Here is a 20,875-nt window from a genome sequence, read left to right on the forward strand (position 1 = left end):
AAAATACTAAAATTCGATATCTTACCATACTTATCAAAAAACTACGACCCCTTTTTAACCGGATCTCATTTAACACCGGGACAAATATACTAACAGTATTTAATTACGAACAAGAAACTAAATAAATAAACTATAAAATAGAAAAATCGAAATTAAAAAAAATAAAATAAAATAATTTGCCCTCAACCCTCCTGCACCCAACTTTATAGCCAATTAAAAAAAAAAACAAATTATAAATACACCAAGCCTCAAAGAAAAAAAAAAAGCAACAACAACAATCGCTCCTGATGATAATCGGATGCATCAATAGAAAGCGCTTGAGAAGAATATGGCCGAGCAACAACTTTGGCCGCCATTTTATATAACATGCCTGTTGAAATTAAACAGACTGCTCGGCAAATGGAAAAGATATCTAGAAAGATCGGAAAAAAGAATAACTCTGTCATGTTCAATCAGGCGTGCTTGAATATATATATATATATATTGAAAGTTTTAAGACTATATAAAAGACACAACTTTTAGTCCCAAATCTTTCATCAGAAAACTTCTTTGCTTGTAAGTCAGTTAATCTTTTGCAATCACTGCATTAGCTAGTTTCCAAGAATTTATGCTAGTCATAATATTATTGATCAGTGGTTGTGTAGCATGAAGAACGATGCTGCAGAATTTATTTTTCTACATAGTCACCACCATTCTCAATGCACTCTTGACAGGAATTCAAACACATATCTCTGCTTCTTACACACATCCATTTCTTAGTCTCACGCCGTCAATATCTGCAAGAAAAAAATGAAACTTTCAGATCATAAATGCATAACTTCAGTTATCATAACAATGCAATTCGCAATCCCTTCTGATCCAATGACTGTCTAAAATCTTGCAAGTTTGAATTATTTGGAGTTATCTCTCTCGTACCTTCAGCCTGTTTTCAAGATGGAATCACAAGATCATTGCCATAATAGTTTAGCCATAAAATTTGATTTCTTTATTTAAAAATAAAAACTACATAATCAATTTATATGATTTTTGGTGCACGACTTTTTCATCACAGACATGTATATTGTACAAAGTTTTCTTTATTTTTGTTTTTTTTCAGGGGGTAGGAGAATTTTGGACAAGCGCCCATTTTATTCTTAGAAGAGATTCATGGCTTTAGTGGTCTGTGTTTAGAGTTCGATTAAGCAAAATAAACTTTTGTTCAGGGCATCGCAGGTGGGGGTGAAGCAGTATATTTTGTGTGGTTTATTATTTTTATATTTTGAATAACAAACATATAGGGCACCAAATTTTGAAGTGCTTAGAGCTTCTAAAAGACTTAATCCGACCTTGCAATAGATAACAAAACCTCAACCACATCTATTAATCCTAACCCTAACTCTAACTTAGATCGTACAAGTTTTTATAAGACTATCCCAGAAAAAAAGAAGACAGCTAAAGAATACCTTCCTCTTCCTACAGATATGGGAATCTCCCCTTCTGAGGCCCTTCCACCTAGTTCAGAATCATCCTGAGTACTGAGAATAGAAATAGAGCAATTAAAAGTTATGACCAGATAAGGCTATAAAACTGGCCCAACCCTCTGCGAATGTGGAGAGGATGGCCATATGATGCAACAGTGCCTTGTTTGCCCTCTACTCCCTAAATGGTGCAACTCAAAAGATCTTATAGAATGCAATAATGATTCAAAGGACTGCATAAAAAACTGCGAAACTGTTTATGAGCGCATGCTTCAAAGATGTGCCAAGAAGAAGATTATGTTATATATCTTATCATTTTGTTCTGGCTGGGGAGGGGGCGTCCCACTAGATGCCAGACATTCACCCACTATCTCAGACATTCCAACTGAGAGATCTTTTTAAAATTCTAACTGTAATTGTTTGCATCTGTCTTGCACTTGGTTAACCAGGTATATTTGCCAGATACTCTTTGAAATTCTTTTTCATTGGCCCAGTTGCTTCTCTAATTAATGGAACGATAGAAATCTTAAGATTCCAGTTTCTTTTCATGTCATACATAGAACCTTGGTATTTTGTTCTCCTTTCCTTCTCAGTTCTGTATGCCCCCGCATTATTGGGCACACTAACTTCTACTAGGGTTGCTTCTTTTTCCTTCTTATTCTATATCACTATGTTAGGTTTAATAGCTTCATTTTCTAAGTACATAACTATAGATATTGCATAGTCATAATGGATGGTGTATGACTTACTTCCAAATGTTTTTTTCTGGTATATGTTCCCAGTACTTGCTACTACATTCAATATTCAACACTTTACAGATGGTCCAGTGGAGATATTTACACACTCCGTTGTGTTGGATCGTATAGTAGCCGTCCCCCAGCAGAACCTTACAGCTGAATATTAGGTGGCTTACACTCTCTACTTCTGTGGCAGAACCTGCATTTATTGTTATTTCTGAGATCACTCATCTTTTTAAAATATTGGTTGTCAAGCCTTGATATTGAGCAGCCATTATAACCCTCTCCTTATAGTGGAGTGATCCTCTTTTTAGCCAGTCTGTAGATCCTTCCTTATCTACAGAGTCCTGGGTGAATTTATCCAGAAAATACTTAGCACGCTGTTGGTTGGTCCATTCTTCCAGTTTTTTTGTAATGGAAGCTGTTGATGTATTTTTGGCGACTCTTTGCAGCTATTTCTGTAGCAGACTTGTTTTCTGATTCTGTCTCATTTGTACGACAGCCTTATCCAAAATGTTTGACCAGTTTCGTGATGGGCGTAATTCTGCTAGATCTTGTTTCATGATGTTTATGTACCATCTTGAGGTTTGAACTTTTGGAGTTCATCAGATATTGCCCGGTGCTCACAATAGTGACATGATGTTGATGGTAAATTTCTAAGAGGTCCATACGTCCTACTCCTCTGAGCAGATATCGCAGACAAATATTGGTTTCTGTATGTCTATGTGTCATTGGAATTGATCATAGGAATCCTCTTTGATATGAGAGATGCTAAGTGTGTTTTAAATACTGCGATAAATTATATGAAAGGAGAGCATGAAATTTGCAGGATAGAGGAGTTAGGGAATATCAGTTGGCTTAATAGAGAATGAAAACTGGGAGTCCTCGGCTAACAGATTTGAACAGCTTAGTCATTAACTAAAATTTACAATTTCATTTTTATCATGCTGCTGTGACCACCATCCCACACCCCACTCCTAATCCCAATGTGTGTATTTCTTCTTAAATGTCCATTTTTAACAGATCAAAACCAGTGGTGGATCGGAGTTGGGAAGCAGGAGACAAATAAAAAAAATTTCAGATAATTTTAATCTTTAAAAAATTTTAACTTTTAAAAAAATCTTTATTTTGTTTTTGTTTTTTTTCCCCAATTTGTTCAAATCTTAAGTAAATTTGAATTTTATCTTTTAATTTTTAATTAATATATATATATATATATATATATATATATATATATATATATATATATATATATATATATATATATATATATATATCAATAAATATGCGTTATGTTTTCACCTGTGAGTGATAAACAAACCAAATAAAGCTTTTTTATACATACGTGCACGGGTGTCTGTACTGGCATCTCTTTTCCATAAGCAATTCTTCTCCTCGTTTCATATGTAGCCTTGACCGTCTCATCTGTTTAAGAGTAATAAACTACTCATGCATGAAAAACACAAGGAGACTTTTCTCAATTCTTCAAGGTTTTATTGGAGAGAATTTACTTATGGGGAGAGAGAGAGAATACTTAACTAAAATTATATCCTTCTTAACTTAGTTTTTTAACTTGAGGATTGACGGATGGAAATGGACAGACACATCAGTAATATTTGCTGAGATTAGCAATTTCTTCATCGTGTAGTAATGTTTCATTTGTAAGATTTCCGGGAGACAACTGACTGAAACTCTTAGTTTTCTGTCGCTCAAAAATGTGACTTATTTGTCATATTGTGATATCTTTCGACTGTTTTGTCTACAGAGTTTCACCTTTGCCCTTGCCTTGTCATCTATCTTTCATTCAACAATGAGAATTGTTCTGTTTTACAGATCTATGGTATTCTGACATGCACTAAATGTTACCCTTATCAAAATTCACACTGGCTAACTTAATCGCTAATTACAGGCGTAGGGTCCTAAATATGTAATAGGTGTTCAAAGTATACAGTTCATGTAGAAGCAGACAGGCTACTTATAAGTGATTAAGCCCAGCTATGCTAATTTGACATAATGATAAGTGTTCTCTAATGAGCCATAAGACCAAGATTCAATCCTTGAAGTTATATCAAAGAGCCAAAAAATGATACTTGATGACTACTTGCTAAACAATCAACGTTATATGGTAAAGATCAGCGGTAGGTAGAGTAGTCCTGGGAAAAGACTAGCATCCTTCACTGCACTTTGGTATAGTGCTTAATGAAAAGGAAGCTATAGTCAATCACTTTACTTTTTCTTTTTCTTTTTTTATTATGCTAATTTCTGTATTAGTCGAGCCAACTGCATCAGTAAATTTTTGTAAATACTATTGGGATTTTCCCAATTATATGTGTTATGAAATATATTGTGACGCCAGCAAGAAGGGAGGAACACAACACCGATGAAAGTGTCATAAAATTTATATTTGTAAGAAAGGAAAGAGAGGAAAGAAAAAAAATAAAGTGTCTTGCAAATATCTGGTATATTGCAAAGAACTTATCTCTGAAGAAGCATCCTTTTAACGTTTCTTGATTTTTTTTTTTTTTCTTTTTCATAGTGTAGAATTAGGGAATCTTGTCTTCCTGTGCTACAGATACTGAGATTGAACCTTTGTGTGTATTCGGCTCTGTTTAAGTCGGTGAAAACACCAGCCATGTTTACTGGTCAAAGGATTAACAGCAAATGAAGAAGGAACTTTGAAAAAAAAAAATCGCTTCCATAGGGTTCATTAAGGTTCTAAAAAGTAGCCTTTGATTGCTTGTTTGTTACCCAGTCACAAAGCACAGAGCAAATGACTCAATAATTTTAATAATGTTTTTTTTTTTGTTTGATGCTTTAGCATTAATATTTGTCCTTTTTCCTTACCCCTCCCCCCAAAAAAAATTTTTTAGTTAAATAGTAACGTTTTTCATTCAAGTTAAGAAAAAAAAATTAATAAAAAGTTTAAAAAAATAATAATAATAATAATTATACTATAAAATATTATCAGATTTTTTATAAATTATAAGATACATCGGTGAAAATTACTAGAGTGGGTGCAGCTCTACCCCACATTAAGAAGCTGCCACTGATCAAAACCTTTTTTTTTTCTTTGACCTTTCTTGCCTTTTCATTAAAACTTTAAAAATATTTTTATTTCACTTTTTTTTCCTTTTTTGGAAGTTTTTTCACATTCCATTTTACTCTCACTGTTTCAAAACAAACACTTATTTTTTTAATCCAAACCTTTTTTATACAATTATTATTAAGTGTTTTTATTATTATTAAGTGTTTTTATTATTGTTTTTATTTTTACACTTGAAGCTACAATGTATTTGCTTTGGAAATAAAAATGTAATATTAGAACGAACAAATATTAATATAATATTTTAATACCATGTTAGTATGTACAATTATATTTTAATGCTATATTATAATGTACGAGTTATATTTTAATGCCATATAAATAAATGCAATTATATATTAATACCATATTAATATATGCAATTTATACTTTAATGTCATATTAATATATACAATTATGAATTAATACTATATTATTATATATCCAATTATATATTAATACTATATTATTATATATACAATTATGTATTAATGCTATATTATTATATATACAATTATATATTAATATCATATTGATATATACAATTACATATTTATACCATATTGATATAGACAATTATATATTAATATATGCAATTATATTTTAATACTATATTGATATATGCAATTTATATTTTAATACCATACTAATATTCAAAAATTATATTTCAATCCTATATTAACATGTACAATTTTTATTCTAATGCCATATTAATATATACGATTATATTTTAATGCCATATTAATATGTACAATTTATATTTTAATGCCATATTAATATGTACAATTTATATTTTAATGCCATATTAATATGTACAATTTATATTTTAATGCCATATTAATATGTACAATTTATATTCTAATACCATATTAATATGTACAATTTATATTCTAATGCCATATTAATATGTACAATTTATATTTTAATGCCATGTTAATATGTACAATTTATATTTTAATGCCATATTAATATGTACAATTTATATTCTAATGCCATATTAATATGTACAATTTATATTTTAATACCATGTTAATATGTACAATTTATATTTTAATGCCATATTAATATGTACAATTTATATTTTAATGCCATATTAATATGTACAATTTATATTCTAATGCCATATTAATATGTACAATTTATATTTTAATGCCATATTAATATGTACAATTTATATTTTAATGCCATATTAATATGTACAATTTATATTTTAATGCTATATTAATATGTACAATTTATATTTCAATGCCATATTAATATGTACAATTTATATTCTAATGCTATATTAATATGTATAATCATATTTTAATATATTCATATATACAGTTTATATTTTGATACCAGATTAATATATAGAATTTATATTTCAATCTCATGTTGACATGTATAATTAATATTTGAACACCATATTAATATGTACAATTAATGTCAACGTCTGGGTTTTATTTATACTAGTTGGGTAAATGCAACTTGGAATCATTTTTGAATTAAATTGTATGCATTTATTTTAACTTTTTATACATAAAATATTAATAATCATATCAATCTGTACTGAAAGTTCTCTCTGTTTTTATGACATTTTATAACAGTTAAAAAACACACAATTTCCGATAGCATAGAACATTTTCAAGATGGAGTTGAATGAATCCGGAAATAATGGTATAAAATGAAATAGGGTTATTTTGAGGGAATTATCAGATGAGATATTTAACAATCTGTATATGAGTGTATTGATCACATAACTTCATTTAATAGCTGAACGGAAGAGACTCAAATAAAAACATTGTTAATGTAATAGTCCTCGTTCTCACCCATGAATCTTTCTATTTGGCAATACCCTTTTAATTGCTACTTTCATAAAATTCCTTAGGTTTCAAATTGAAGAAAGGAACCTAGGTATTATTTGGATTTCTCGGACTACTTTTCTCATCTATAGTGTTATTTTCACAAGGTTTCATCCAACGTAATCTCCCAACAGTTTTCAGATGTATGGTCAAACTTGTAAATTTTTCTGTCAAACTCAGGAACCTGCATGAACTCTTGGCATAGTAGATAAAGTACTTGGTAAAATTCAATTGTTATACTCTTCTGGAAGTTGGAGGTTCAATCCTCAGTGCGGGAAACACTCGGGATACAATTGAAAATTATTTGGGACTACTACCCAGTAATGTCTGACAGAATGAGAGCATGGTAAACTTTTGGATTAAATAATCTGTTCGAAATTCTGTGCAGATTCCCCAAGTTTGACAAAATATATCTGAAGAAAGTTGGAAGTTACATCGACTTAAACGTTGCAAAAATAACACTCAAAATGAGAACAGTAGTTTGAAGAATACGAATAATCAATCCCCATCTCAAAAATTCACCTAATTACTCTTTTTGACCTTGAAGAAACTCTTCAACCGTTCAAATTCTACATTTTATTTCCAATGTGTAATGGCAGATCTTTAGATGAAGGTAGGTAGTAGAATTCCTGCTGCACGTTTTGAATTGTTGAACATCTCGATGCATGCGGGTGTTTATATTCTTGTAGTCTCTTGTGGTGTCCATTTTTCAGATTCCTAACTGCCGCCAACATTCGCATCGTAGCAATTTGATTCATTTCAATTTTCTTCTTTAAAAATTTTACTTGTTGTACATTGCTTGTGCCATGATTTTATACTTTCTGAACTTTTATTGTTCAACTGCACATTTTTAATCTGCTATAATTCAGTGTTATCTTACACAGTGCTATAACACAATGCTATAACACATGTCATGCTATAAAACATTTTACTATTACACCCAGTATTATAAAACATTGTGCTATAACATACCATGCTATAAAACATTGTACTATACAACATTGTGCTACCACAGATTGTTCTATAACACATTGTACTATAATACACAGTGCTATAATGAACTGTGCTATAAAACATTCTACTATAACACTGTGCTATATCACACAGTGCTATAAAACATTGTACTATAACACGCAGTGCTATAAAATATTGTACTATAACATACCATGCTATAAAACATTGTACTGTACAACGTTGTGCTACCACAGATTGTTCTATAAAACATTGTACTATAACACACAGTGCTATAAAACATTGTGCTATAACACACACTGCTATAAAACATTGTATTATAATACACAGTGCTATAAAACATTGTACAAACTTAATTAATAATTTTATTTTATTCATCTATCTTTATAATTTTTTTAACTGATATCAACTACAAAACATTGAATGAAACGTGATAAAATTATTCTTGTAAAAAAAAAATATTTTTCTTAGTACCACATGAATATTTTCTGGGGCAATTTGATTTACACAAAACATTTTAAAACAGCATTTCCGTGTTAGTAATTATTTCAGAAATATATATACATATATATACAGTATCGGCCATAATATAAGGAACGGAAAAAAAAATTACAATTATTCATGTATATTTAAAAAATTAGTGCATGGATTTTTCTGAAATACTCAGAATAAACAAATAGAACCAATGTCTATAAACTAGTACCAAAAAAAAAAAAAAAATTACGATTCAATATTGAGAAATATTTTAGTTTTAAATTATATCTGTGGATTTATCGTTGCCAAAAGTTAAGGAACGAAATAGAAACTTTATGTTTTTTTTAATGCAAATGTTTTAAAAAATAAATTCATTCAATATTTGTCTGTGCTCTTTCTTCAATCATTTTCCAAACATTTTCTATCGGATTTAGATCCGGACTCTGCGCTGGCCAGTCCATTACTCTTATTTCTTCTTCCTCGAGGTAACTTATCAATTTTTTAGCTTTATGGCAAGGGGCGTTATCTTGCATAAAAATGCTTGGCTGATTAGGTAAAAGGCGTAAGCTCTCAATGATATGTTGTTGAAGGAGCTGCTTATAAGTCTCCGCATTAACCCTACCATAGATTTGAATGAGAGGGCCAACTCCTTCCAAGGATATCATACCCCACACCATTACACTTCCCCCTCCGAATTTAAGTGTCTTTTTAACACATTTGGAGGATAATCGTTCACCTGCTTTATGCCGTACATGCTTCTTTCCATCAGATCCAAACAAATTGAACTTGGATTCATCGCTGAAGTGAACCTTAGCCCATTGTTCATCAGTCCAGACGACATGCTCATGGGCAAACTTCAAACGGTTATTTTTGTTCTTCTTGGAGATCAAGGGTTTAGATACTGGCACCCTGGCATGCAATCTGGCAGCTGCTAACCGTCGAGAAACAGTTTTTCTAGATATATTTTTCTCAGTCTGTTCATTAAAATCACGAGAAATTGATGTTGCGGATTTGAATCGGTCACTAAGAGCCTGCCTTACCATAATCCTATCTTCTCTTTGAGACGTTTTAGGGGGTCTGCCGGTTTTAGGGGATGTTTCTAATGTATTTTTATTCTTATATCGAGCTATCACACGATGAACAACACTTTTTGATCTTCAAACGATATTAGAAATTGTTGAAATTGATTTCTTTTCTTTGTAATTGTCTAAAATTAATTTTTTTTCTTGGAGAGACAGAGTTTTGCGAGTCAGTGACGCCATTTTTCTTTGTTGTGTTTATCAGCAGTTCCAATGTTAAAAACTAGCTATTTTTATGTAAAGTTTAGTCTCTTAAAAATAAATTTTCTATTTCATTCCTTAACTTTTGGCCAGGATAAATCCACAGATATAATTTTAAACTAAAATATTTCTCAATATGGAATCGTATTTTTTTTATTTTTTGGTACTAGTTTATAGACATTGGTTCTATTTGTTTATTCTGAGTATTTCAGAAAAATCCATGCACTAATTTTTTAAATATACATGAATAATTGTAAAATTTTTTCCGTTCCTTATATTATGGCCGATACTGTATATAATATATATATTAAATTATTGATTATCTTATCTTGGATAATCTTCAGGTACAGCATGATCATGTTAACATGCCTGTTCTTGTTAGATGATTGGAGTTGAGCGACATTGATTATCAGATGGGGGAGGGGCTCTATTTAGGAATACCAAGTGCTGTGTGTGAGAAGACAGCAACACGTGTTCGTGAAAACTGCAAAAGCTGACGTCATCAAATTTTTTCTTTAACTAAAATGATCTCGTTTACAAATGCCTTTCTGGAATTTCAAGCAGAGTAGGATGATTTTATAGCAAGCTGAATACTCTTCTAAAAATTGAACAGTATTTTTTTTTTTTTTCTGAGAAAAATATCTTTTAATGATCTTGGAATTTAGTGTTCCATTAGACATAATAATCCATAGATTTGCTTTCAAATAAATTAAACGACAAACGTTTTAGAGCGTGATGACAAAGTCCTCACAAAATAAGAATGTCAGGGAGATCATTTTGCGGTTTACATTGAACTCCCATCTAAAAATTGATCAGATAAAACAACTTGTAATCTGAAAATTTATTACTTAATTCATAGAACAGAGGTCGCCCCCCCCCCACCTTCCCCCCCCCCCAAAAAAAAAAGATCCCAGCAATGGAATCGATAACAAAATTCACAATTCTTTCTGCAGTCCAATCATAAATAAACTTCAGTCTGCCTGACTTGTCCACAAAGCTCCAGTCATAAATGTTCAATAGTCTTTGTTTTTCAGTTCTGAATTTTTGAGATTTCAAATTCGCAAATCTTTTGGTCAAACTCTGTAATCTGCATGAAATTTCGAATGGAACCTTTTATTTAATCCACAGGGGGGGGGTAGCATGCTCTCGTTCCGTCAGCTATGACTGAATAGAAGTAAGTAATTCGCATTTGCATTTTGAGTGTCAACTACATTGAGGATTGAACCTTCAGTCTCCAGAAGAGTGTGACTTAGAATTAAATTTTACCAAGTACTCTATCCACTGTGCCACGGGGCCTTTGTTTTAGTAGCATGCAATAATATGGGGGAATACTTCAGTGAATGTCTCATCAGTAGAATGTGTAATTCTGAATGAACTTGACACTCATCGGATCGCTCCCCTCCCCACGATCCCTGATTTTTGAATGCAGAGTTTTTTCAAAGATAATGGTCTACCAAAGCAATCCCCAGACTATTCCTGAACTGAAGATGATTACCAAAGTCAAAAGCAGAGCAGTGCCAAAGGGAGGAATGTGCTAGAATTATGGACAATTTTACACATTATGTCCATGACTCCATGTGTGCTTATCATTGAATGGCGATAAAGCAAAGCTTGTTTTGATAATCATTATTGGTACGCATCTTTTGACCAGGATTTTTTTTTGACATTGGTGCAGGCACAACCGACCGACTGCTGACAAGAACTGACGAAAAAGAAAAAAACAACTGTTGGGAACCGAAAAAAAAAAAAAAAAAAAAAAAAACGAATTATTTTGTTAAAATTTATTTTATATTTAAAGTATTTATCTAATGGCTGGTGGGTATGAAAGGTTATTACGAACTGGAGGGACTTCATTAGAGATAAATGGGTCAAAAAATATATGTAAACATAAAAATTGCAAAAAAAAAAAAAAATTATACTTTTTTATAACTTTTCTTAAAAAAAAAAATGTAAAAAAAAAAAAACTTTAACCTAATAAAAGATGAGAAAAAAAATTTAACTTTTGTGGAAAAAAATTGTATTAAAAACTAACAGTCACTTATTTTTGTTTAAGCTTCTTCAGAGTAAAATCACACAAAAAAAAAAAAAAAAAATGAAAAATCGATTTATTACAATGAAGGTTTTTGTTGATTTATTTTATTGCATTTTGTTTACACTTTGAATCATTGTTGTTATTTAAGTTTCCCTGTGTCCCCAATCACCGCTCGGTTTCTCCGTCGGTTGTGTCTGTCGTGCCAACACTAACGTAAAAAAAAAAAAAAAAAAAAATCCGGGTCAAAAGATGCCTAATTCCCACATTATCTTCGAGATAAATACAACAGATAAAAAATCGGGGGGGGGGGGGTTAGTTTTAGTGAATGAAAAGCGCAATTAGGTTCAAACCTTTTATCGATTAGACGCTTGTCAAAGTGTCATCAAATATCATTGAACGGTGATGAAACAAAAACTGTTGGCCGTTCATGACTAAAACTTGGTGGACAAGTCAGACATAGACTGAAGTTTATTTGTAGTAAGTATGGTTGGATTGCAGAAAGCGTTGTGAATTTTATTAACGATTCCATGGGTTTTATTTGAAGGGAGGGGGTCACTTGTAAAATGATTTTATTTTTATACGAGGGTCATTCCAAAAGTATTAACTCAAAAGTTGAAGGACTATAAAGACAGGAGTGGTATCATTAAAACGAGCGACCTTTTGTGACCCAGAATTTATTTTTCATCATCGTCACTACCGTTCTCAATGCAATTTTGCTAAGAATTCAACGACACATCTCTGCTTCTGATGCACGTCCATGACAGGTTGCTTTTTAGAGTCTCTCACCATCAATATCAGCAATAGAGAGATTAAACTTTCAGCTCATGAATGCATAAGTTCAGTCATCATAACAATACAATTTGCAATCCCCTCTGATCTAATAGGACGGAATAAAAAAAAAAAAAGGAGACATTACTTTTGGAACATCCTTTATAATACTCAGTTTTAGGTTATAGTTTGTGTGATGTGGTTGTATCGATTGGTACTTTTTTAATCTTATATTTTAAGTTCTTTATTCCGGTTGCTTATTCGTTTGTTGTTTTTCTCAGGATAAAATTTGCCTATTCTTTCTTTCAGGAATTATCTGAAAAGGAATACTATTTCTATGAAAATAAATATATGTGATAATGATACTTATTTAAAATCTCAGTTTTCTTTACAATTACTGTTTCCACTTCACTTCCGGTTGCCCCCTCCCCCGTGTTAAGAATGTTTTGTGTGTGTGTGTGTGTGTGTGTGTGTGTGTGTGTGTTTCTAAATACTAACGTTATTATTTAGAAAAACCCTTCTTAAAACATGGACAAGGGAGATAAGGGAGGCTTCCTTTACTTACTCTGTACTTTCGCCTAACAATTTAATAAACAAAAGATACCGAAAAAAAAATTAAAAACAAAGAAGCAATCGGAAGTGAAGTGAAAACAGTAATCGTAAAGATAACCAAAATCTCAACATCATGAAAGGAAAACGTGCCTCATTATTTTTTCAACAGGCCAAATGTTGGCATATGTGCTCCAATACAAACTCTTGAAATCTCAATGCAGTTTGGGGGGGGGGCGTCTTTTTTTAATTACTATTAAACGATTGTGACTCGCATTTCAATTTCCATAATGCCAGAATTCTACAATCACTTTATGAGTTAAGCTACATGAATTATCTTCAAATAAATACAATGAAAAGATGAAATTTTGATGGTATGGTCATGTTCAAAGAATGGATGAGAGTTCTTGCGTTAATACATGTAGAACAGTTGCGCTAGCAGGTCCAGATAATGGGGAAGGGGGCAAGAAAAATATGGGATAAAATGATGAAAGTGAATTTGAGAGAAATAAAGAGCTGGCAAGAGAATATACTTTGGAAGTTAATTTTAGCATGTAAAAACCGACATTAAATTGAAGAAGAAAAAGAAGAGGAAGAAGAAGAATAGACGTTAAATTTATTATTATTAATAATAATAGACGTTAAATTTATTATTATTAATAATAATAGACATTAAATTTATTATTATTATTATTATTATTATTATTATTATTATTATTATTGATAATAATAGTAATAATAATAATAATAATAATAATAATAATAATAGACGTTAAATTGATTATTATTATTAATAATAATACTAACAATAATAATAATAGACGTTAAATTGATTATTAATAATAATAATAATAATAATAATAATAGACGTTAAATTGATTATTAATAATAATAATAATAATAGACGTTAAATTGATTATTATTATTATTATTAATAATAATACCAATAATAATAAAGAAAAGCCAGTTGTATTCTTAAATTTAGTTTTAAATATCATTGAATTATACAAATCGATTTTTGGTTCTGCCTAATCAGTGAATTACGTAAATCTACAATTAGTGTTATTTCCATATAAATCGATTTTCCCAATTACAGATTCTGGCTGGACCGGTAATTCTTTCAATAGCATCTTCTTATTACTCATAAATTTAAGAGTTAATTTTGCAAAGACGTTCAATAGAATTAAAAATGATATTTTAGTACGAAAAATTTTTTTCGTGCCAGATACTCTAGGGTCAGCTTGTTTAGTTATAAAATTAAGTGTCTTTTTGTTTTGTTTTTTGTTTTTTTAATACTCTTAATTTTAGTTATGACATGATAAGATTATAGATGTCGCCATGTTATTTATCTCTGTATTAAACTATGGAAGCACAAAACGTCCACTATTTGGGTACTGCAGATGTTTGATGAACTAAAAGGTCAAATATAGTGTTTTGTGTTGCCTTCGTTCAACGCAGAAGAAATAAATAATATTGAATCGCGTAATAAGTAAACTTTTAAATGAATACGAAAGCAATACAAGACAAAACAAATTATTTCTTTCACGATATACAATATAGCTACATTGTATCCTCCATTGCTATTCCCGTCCCTCGTAGGAGGAGAATAAAGCATGCATATATAATCTCTCATTGATATTCTTCATCCCCCATAGACGGAAGGAGCAGTATACATAATAATCCTCCATTGGTATTCTCCATCCCCCATACCTAATCTCCCATTGGTATTCCTTATCTCCTATAGAGTGAAGGAGAAATATACAACATAATCATTCATTGGTATTCCTCATCCCTCATAGGAGGGTACAGTATACATACATAATCCCTTGTTAGGGGGTGGGGGAGTAGTATACATTATCTCCTATTGCTATTCCCCATCCCAAGTAGAGAGAAAGAACAGCAATACCAAATACAAACGATCTCTTTCACGATTCAGAAAAAAAAAAAGAATGATTTTTACCAGCTTAATCAGTACATGACACTCGACTTTATGTCCGTGTCATCATATCTTGACATGTAGCCCTTAGTTCAAATCTTTTTTTTTTTTTTTTTTTTTTACATAGGCATCACCACATTATCAAGGCCAAGAGGCCACTCAAGGATAAGGGTTAAAGAGTGTACAGTAATTTGATAACTTATATGGAACGGCTCATCAAGAACTTATTTACGTTAGACTTGAAGACAACCATATTGTAGTCAGCCGGAAAGCAGGAAAACGGAAGACAATTCCACAGGCGTGCAGTTCTAAGAAAGAAACTTTGTTCATGGAATCTACGTTTAGGTTTAGGTACAGATAAAGAGTGGGGGGAATTATTGATAGTGTTTACAGCTAGACGAGTGTTTCTTGTGAAAGTTTGGCGAGGGGGGGACCATAGATTGAAGCTCAGACGAACACTTTCCATGAAAATAACGATACATCAGAGACAAACTCGCAACATCTCTTCTGTGAGATAGAGGTTGCAAGGAAGAGAAAAGGACATCTCCTACGAGGCTACGAAGTCTATTTTGAACTCTATCAAGGCAGGCCAAGTCCTTTCTAGCAGCTCCTGCCCAGATGTGGCAACAGTATTCCATCCTTGGACGTACCTGGCTCTTATATAGATAGAGAATAGCATCAGCAGTGAGAATGGAATTTTCCACTTTTTTGCTTATTCTAACCTTATGCCAAAAATAACGATTTCAGCATTATTTTTACACACCCAACTCTAACCTTGTTAAAAAAAAAAAAAAAAAAAAAATACTATTCACTAACACCTCAGGTTTATTGGATCGCATCTGTTAAATAAAGTGTAGTCAAGCTTTTTGAGATTTGTGTATTTTAGATTCTCGGATACACTTGTGGATTGAAGTGACAGGCTGTATCATAAAAGGCATGAGATTTACCGTTAGGAAAGTATGAGAAAAAGTGTAGGGAAAGATATCACTATCATGTCATATCATATTTTGACATGTATCTCTAATTCTAATCTTTTAACTTCTAATGGAATTTTCCACTTCTTTGCTTATTCTAACCTTATGTGCAAAAAATGCCGTTTTTAACATTATTTTTTACACCTCCTCTCATTCAATCTTGTTACACTTGTTCTGTTATCAAGATTCTAAGAGTTTATGATTGCTAAAGTATTCACTTTAAAAATTGGCCTGTTTTTAAAAATAATAATTATAAGATGCCGTTTTCATGATGGTATGATTTTTTTTTTTTTTTTAAAGTATCAATAATAATAATAACCCTTGTAAATAATCATTTTAATTATTTGCTTCTTCTTTTTTTCTTTTCTTTTTTTTTTTTTTTTTTTTTCCTTTTCCTTGAATTGATTTTTTGTTCCGGCGACGATACCAGGCATTTGACAAGGAACGAAGAACTCCAAATCCTCAACGGAAAGACATGTTCCGAAAACGGTCTGTGACAACTGAACACACTGCCACAACAGAAAAGGTGTGATCATTTCATGAAGCCAGCTAGACGAAGAAAAGACAAAAAAACAAAAAACAAAAACCAACAGCAAAATCATCTCAAATCACTCTCGACCACCAACGGTTGTGAGGATTAACGGAATCAAACTTGTACTCATGCCAACCAAGAAGACCAGATCTAACTGACCAATGCCTCCTACTCCTTCTTTGTACTCCTACTCCTACTACTATTGTTCATTCTCTTATCAATGCCACAATTATGATTGATTGACCAAAACTTGATTTTTCCCATACTTTTAGCTTCTGTTATTTCAACTCCAGACAACACTTAGTTCTTTTTTTTTTTTTTACTTCTAAAAATTCAAAATACTCTCACTGAAACTGACGTTATCGTTACTACTACTACTACTACTACTAATTAGATTTATCATCCAGGTTTCATCTTGTGTATCAACCAAGCTAAGAAGATTCGAAAAACAAAAAAAGAAAAGAAATTTATATTATTATTTACAGCAGGCATCAGGGTTGACGTTTATGGAAAAAAAAAAACAGGAAACAATAAAAAATATTAAAAAAAAAAAAAACAAACAAAAAACAAAAAAAAAAAAACAACCTTGCAAAGTTTCAAGAGGCTGTGCCTTCAGTGAAGCTGACCAAGTGGGAAAGAATGAGGAGCGGTGGTGAGAATTCTGTGTCTAATAGGCCAGTAAATGCCAATTTGACTTCCTCTTCTCGTTGTCATCCACGGCAGAAGAGAAGAAGACATATACACAAAAAAAAAATACATAAATAAACGGAGGAAAAAAATATAAGCAAAAAGAAAAAAAAAGACTCTGCAATGGTAATTGAAACCTAGATAACAAGATGAAATAAGTAACTCTTTCTCTATCTATCTATCTATCTATCTATCTTCTTTACCTTTTTCCCTTTCCTATTTTACCCCTCCCGCATTCTTGACCTTCTCAAAGTAAATGGGTGGAGAGGGGGGGGGGTCCGTTTGATTAAAAAAAAAAACAAACAAAAAAAACTCTTGTTACTTCATAGGTTTTTAAACAAAGTACAGCAAAAAATATCTTTTAAAAAAAATGAACTTCCTTCAATCTATAGAATTTTTGGGTTATTTCTTTGCTTCTCTTTGGTTTAAATTTTGTGTGTGGGAATCGTACATGCATAACACGTGTGCACCTTTATAGTGCAGACAGTTGAGTGTAATTATATATGTGCGCGTGTGTATGTTCTTATGATGAAAACGTGTGTGTATGTGTGTGTGTTTATTTTTTATGATGAAAACTTGTTTGTAAGTGCTTCTTAAAAATGTTCTTAGAAGAAAAAAGACAAAAGCAAAAAAAAAAATTTTTTTTTGTCTATTTATCCAAATAAGTAATCTCTAGTCAATAAAAAAAAACACTAAGCCAAAAAAAACACAAAAAATTTAAAAATAAAAAAATTAAAATTAAAAAAAAAAGGATATCTAATTTGTTAAAGTTTTTTTCTGAATATTTATTATAATTAATTTAAATTTTTCTTTTGAAACAAATGATATTGCAAAATTTAACGATAGAAATGATGTTCACTCTTCAGTTCAACAATAATGTCCATCTGTAAATAAGTACATAGGGAGCCACAAACAACTATAAAGTCTTATTATTATTATTATTATTATTATTATTAAAACTATGTTATTTGTTTATTAATATTATTACTATTACCATTATTATATTCTGTGAATACCACACACAAATCAAGTCAAACAAACAAAATCATTTTTCTTATTTTTATTTATTTTTTCTTCTTGTTCTAATTTCACCATTACGCCATGTTTTCCCCCCCCTTTTTTTTTTAACTTATTAAAAAAATTTTAACTTTAATTTAATAATTTAAACAAGTTCATTATAATTTTCTTCTCCTCTTCCTTCTTCTCCTTTTCCATTTTAATCGTTCATTTTTAAAGACTTTTTATTCAGTTTTCAAAAGATAAAAACATGAAAAATAGAAACATTTGTTTTGTTTTGTTTTCTTTTGTTTGCAATTATGATTTATTTATTTATATATATATATATATATATATATATATATATATATATATATATATATATATATATATTCTCATCCCCAGAGCTCCCAGCCAGTTGCATCATTTATTTCTTATTGAATTGTGCAGTGCTGAAAGCTAACCTCATAAAATCCTGAATCAAGCTTTATTCAATCGCAACAGTTTTTGATCTTTTATAACTTATTAAATAAATTAATCTTTAATTCAATAATTTAAAGAATTCATTATCACTTTTTTTTCATCCTCATCCTTTTCTTCTTTCATTTTAATCCTTGATTTTTATTTGTTAAATTTTATTATTTCTTCTATTTTATTTTATTCAGCTATTTATTATTTTATTCAAGCATTTTGCTTAAAAAAATGGTAAAAAATAGAAACTGCTGTTTTGTTTCATTTGGAATATTAATTTAAATGTATGAGATTCAAATCAGTTACAAAATTATTTGGTTTAATAGAAAGACTCTACTTGGCCACGGCTTCCAATTTTGAAATAAAAAAAAATTGATAGCGGGTGTTTATCAAAAAACAGATGTCTTTTTTTGGGGTGGAGGGGGAGGCAAATTAATAATTTGTTTTCATTTTGCTTTTAATTAATAAAATCAAACAGGTCTTTATAATTGGAATTTTTCTATGTACACATAATCAGTCTTTTTATCATTGAAATGTTTTTTCTTTGTTTAAAATATTTCACAAATAGTTTGTCTTGAAAATATTTTTAAATAGTTTATTTTAAAAATATTTTTAAATAGTTCATTTTGATAATATTCTAAATCGTTTTTGAAAATATTTTTGAATAGTTTATCTTAAATATTTTTTAAATAGGTGATCTTGAAAATATTTTTTAAATAGTTGATCTTGAAAATATTTTTTAAATAGTTGATCTTGAAAATATTTTTAAATAGTTTATCTTGAAAATACTTTTAAATAGTTTATTTTGAAAATACTTTTAGTTTATCTTAAAAATATTTTGAAGTAGTGCATCTTGAAAATATTTTTTTAATTTATTTTGAAAATATTTTTTAAACAGTTTATTTTGAAAATATTTTTTGAATAGTTTATTTTGAAAATATTTTATCCATTTTCTGTAACATGTACAATCTAGGGAAATTAAAAATTCCACCCAAATTTAATTGGGCTAAAATGATTAGAGACTTTTTTGATAAACAGTGTCAATTTCTGATTTCAATACCAGAAGCCGTTACCAAGTAGACTCATTCCATCTTATCTATTATTCCTTATTGAATGATCCGGTGTCACCTTAATAATGTTTTGAATGACGGTTCTTCAAACATTATTCAATTACCACCCAAATTCATTTTGTTTAATAGCCCTACAACTCACATAGAAGATGTACAAAATGCAGTCTATTATTGTATTAGATATTCCAACATTTATTTTTTTAATGTAAACCTTTTGTTAAGCATACACAAACAGAACGCCTTCAATAATTGCATTAATTCCAGGAATATGGTAAAGAGATTAGGAATTTGGCCAAGTAGGAGAATATTAAAAAGAAACGGTACTCTTACAATATTTGACCAGAATCCTCGGGATTTTCCATCAACCATGGCTTGGGCTCAACCGGCAATCACAGGATTAAGCTGAGTGAAGTAACAGATACAGACGAATTTCAAAACAAACAAACCGGAAAAAAAAAATAAATGAAAATACAATAAATAAAAAAAATAACAAAAATCTACCATAAATTTACTGAATATGTGTTTAAAAAAATTTTTTTTAAGAAAAGTTGCATTTTTTATCATTAAATTTTTTTGCAAATTTTTTTTTGGATTCAACAAAAATTGTTTGTTTTAGTTTTCAAGAAAAGATTTTTTTTAACTGTAACTTGTTAGGTGAAAGTACGTTCTTTTTTCCAAGAAAATTTACAATTTTTTTTTTTAAAGAAAATTAGCAGTAAACTTCTTTTTTTTTTTTGTAAACAGAAGTTGTTTTATAATAAGAAAACATGAATGATTTTATGAAAATCGTAAATTGTTCAGTGAAAGTACAGAAAATTTTTTTTTTTTTTTTTTTTTTTGCAAGAAATTGAAATGATTGATCATGATTGATGGAAAATAAAAAGGATCTGGGTCAAATACTGCAAAAGCGCCAAAGAAACAAAGACTGTTAGAAAAAGATGGGGTACTTTTTAGGAATAGGTATCCAGAAATTTGCAGTTGTCAGACAGTAATAACATAAGCTTTCTGACTACA

The 20,875-nt window shown here is 30.2% G+C and overlaps 1 protein-coding gene across 36 annotated transcripts in view; it reads left to right on the forward strand.

Annotated features, from left to right (window-relative positions):
* LOC145260441 (serine/threonine-protein kinase BRSK2-like) overlaps positions 1 to 17,221 on the forward strand; it is a 685,204-nt gene extending 667,983 nt beyond the window's left edge. For 27 of the 36 annotated variants that reach the window (XM_080118482.1, XM_080118488.1, XM_080118489.1 and 24 more), the window contains one exon: positions 16,536 to 17,221. In XM_080118482.1, coding sequence (XP_079974608.1) covers positions 16,536 to 16,637 — 102 coding nt within the window. In that variant the 3' untranslated portion in view covers positions 16,638 to 17,221. The remainder of the gene's footprint in view (positions 1 to 16,535) is intronic. The other 9 variants (XM_080118459.1, XM_080118474.1, XM_080118462.1 and 6 more) reach the window with 3 other exon arrangements.
* Positions 17,222 to 20,875: the final 3,654 nt, after the last annotated feature.

The sequence above is a fragment of the Euprymna scolopes genome, chromosome 36, assembly GCF_053919585.1.
Source record: "Euprymna scolopes isolate OS-2025 chromosome 36, ASM5391958v1, whole genome shotgun sequence".
Lineage (NCBI taxonomy): Eukaryota > Metazoa > Mollusca > Cephalopoda > Sepiida > Sepiolidae > Euprymna > Euprymna scolopes.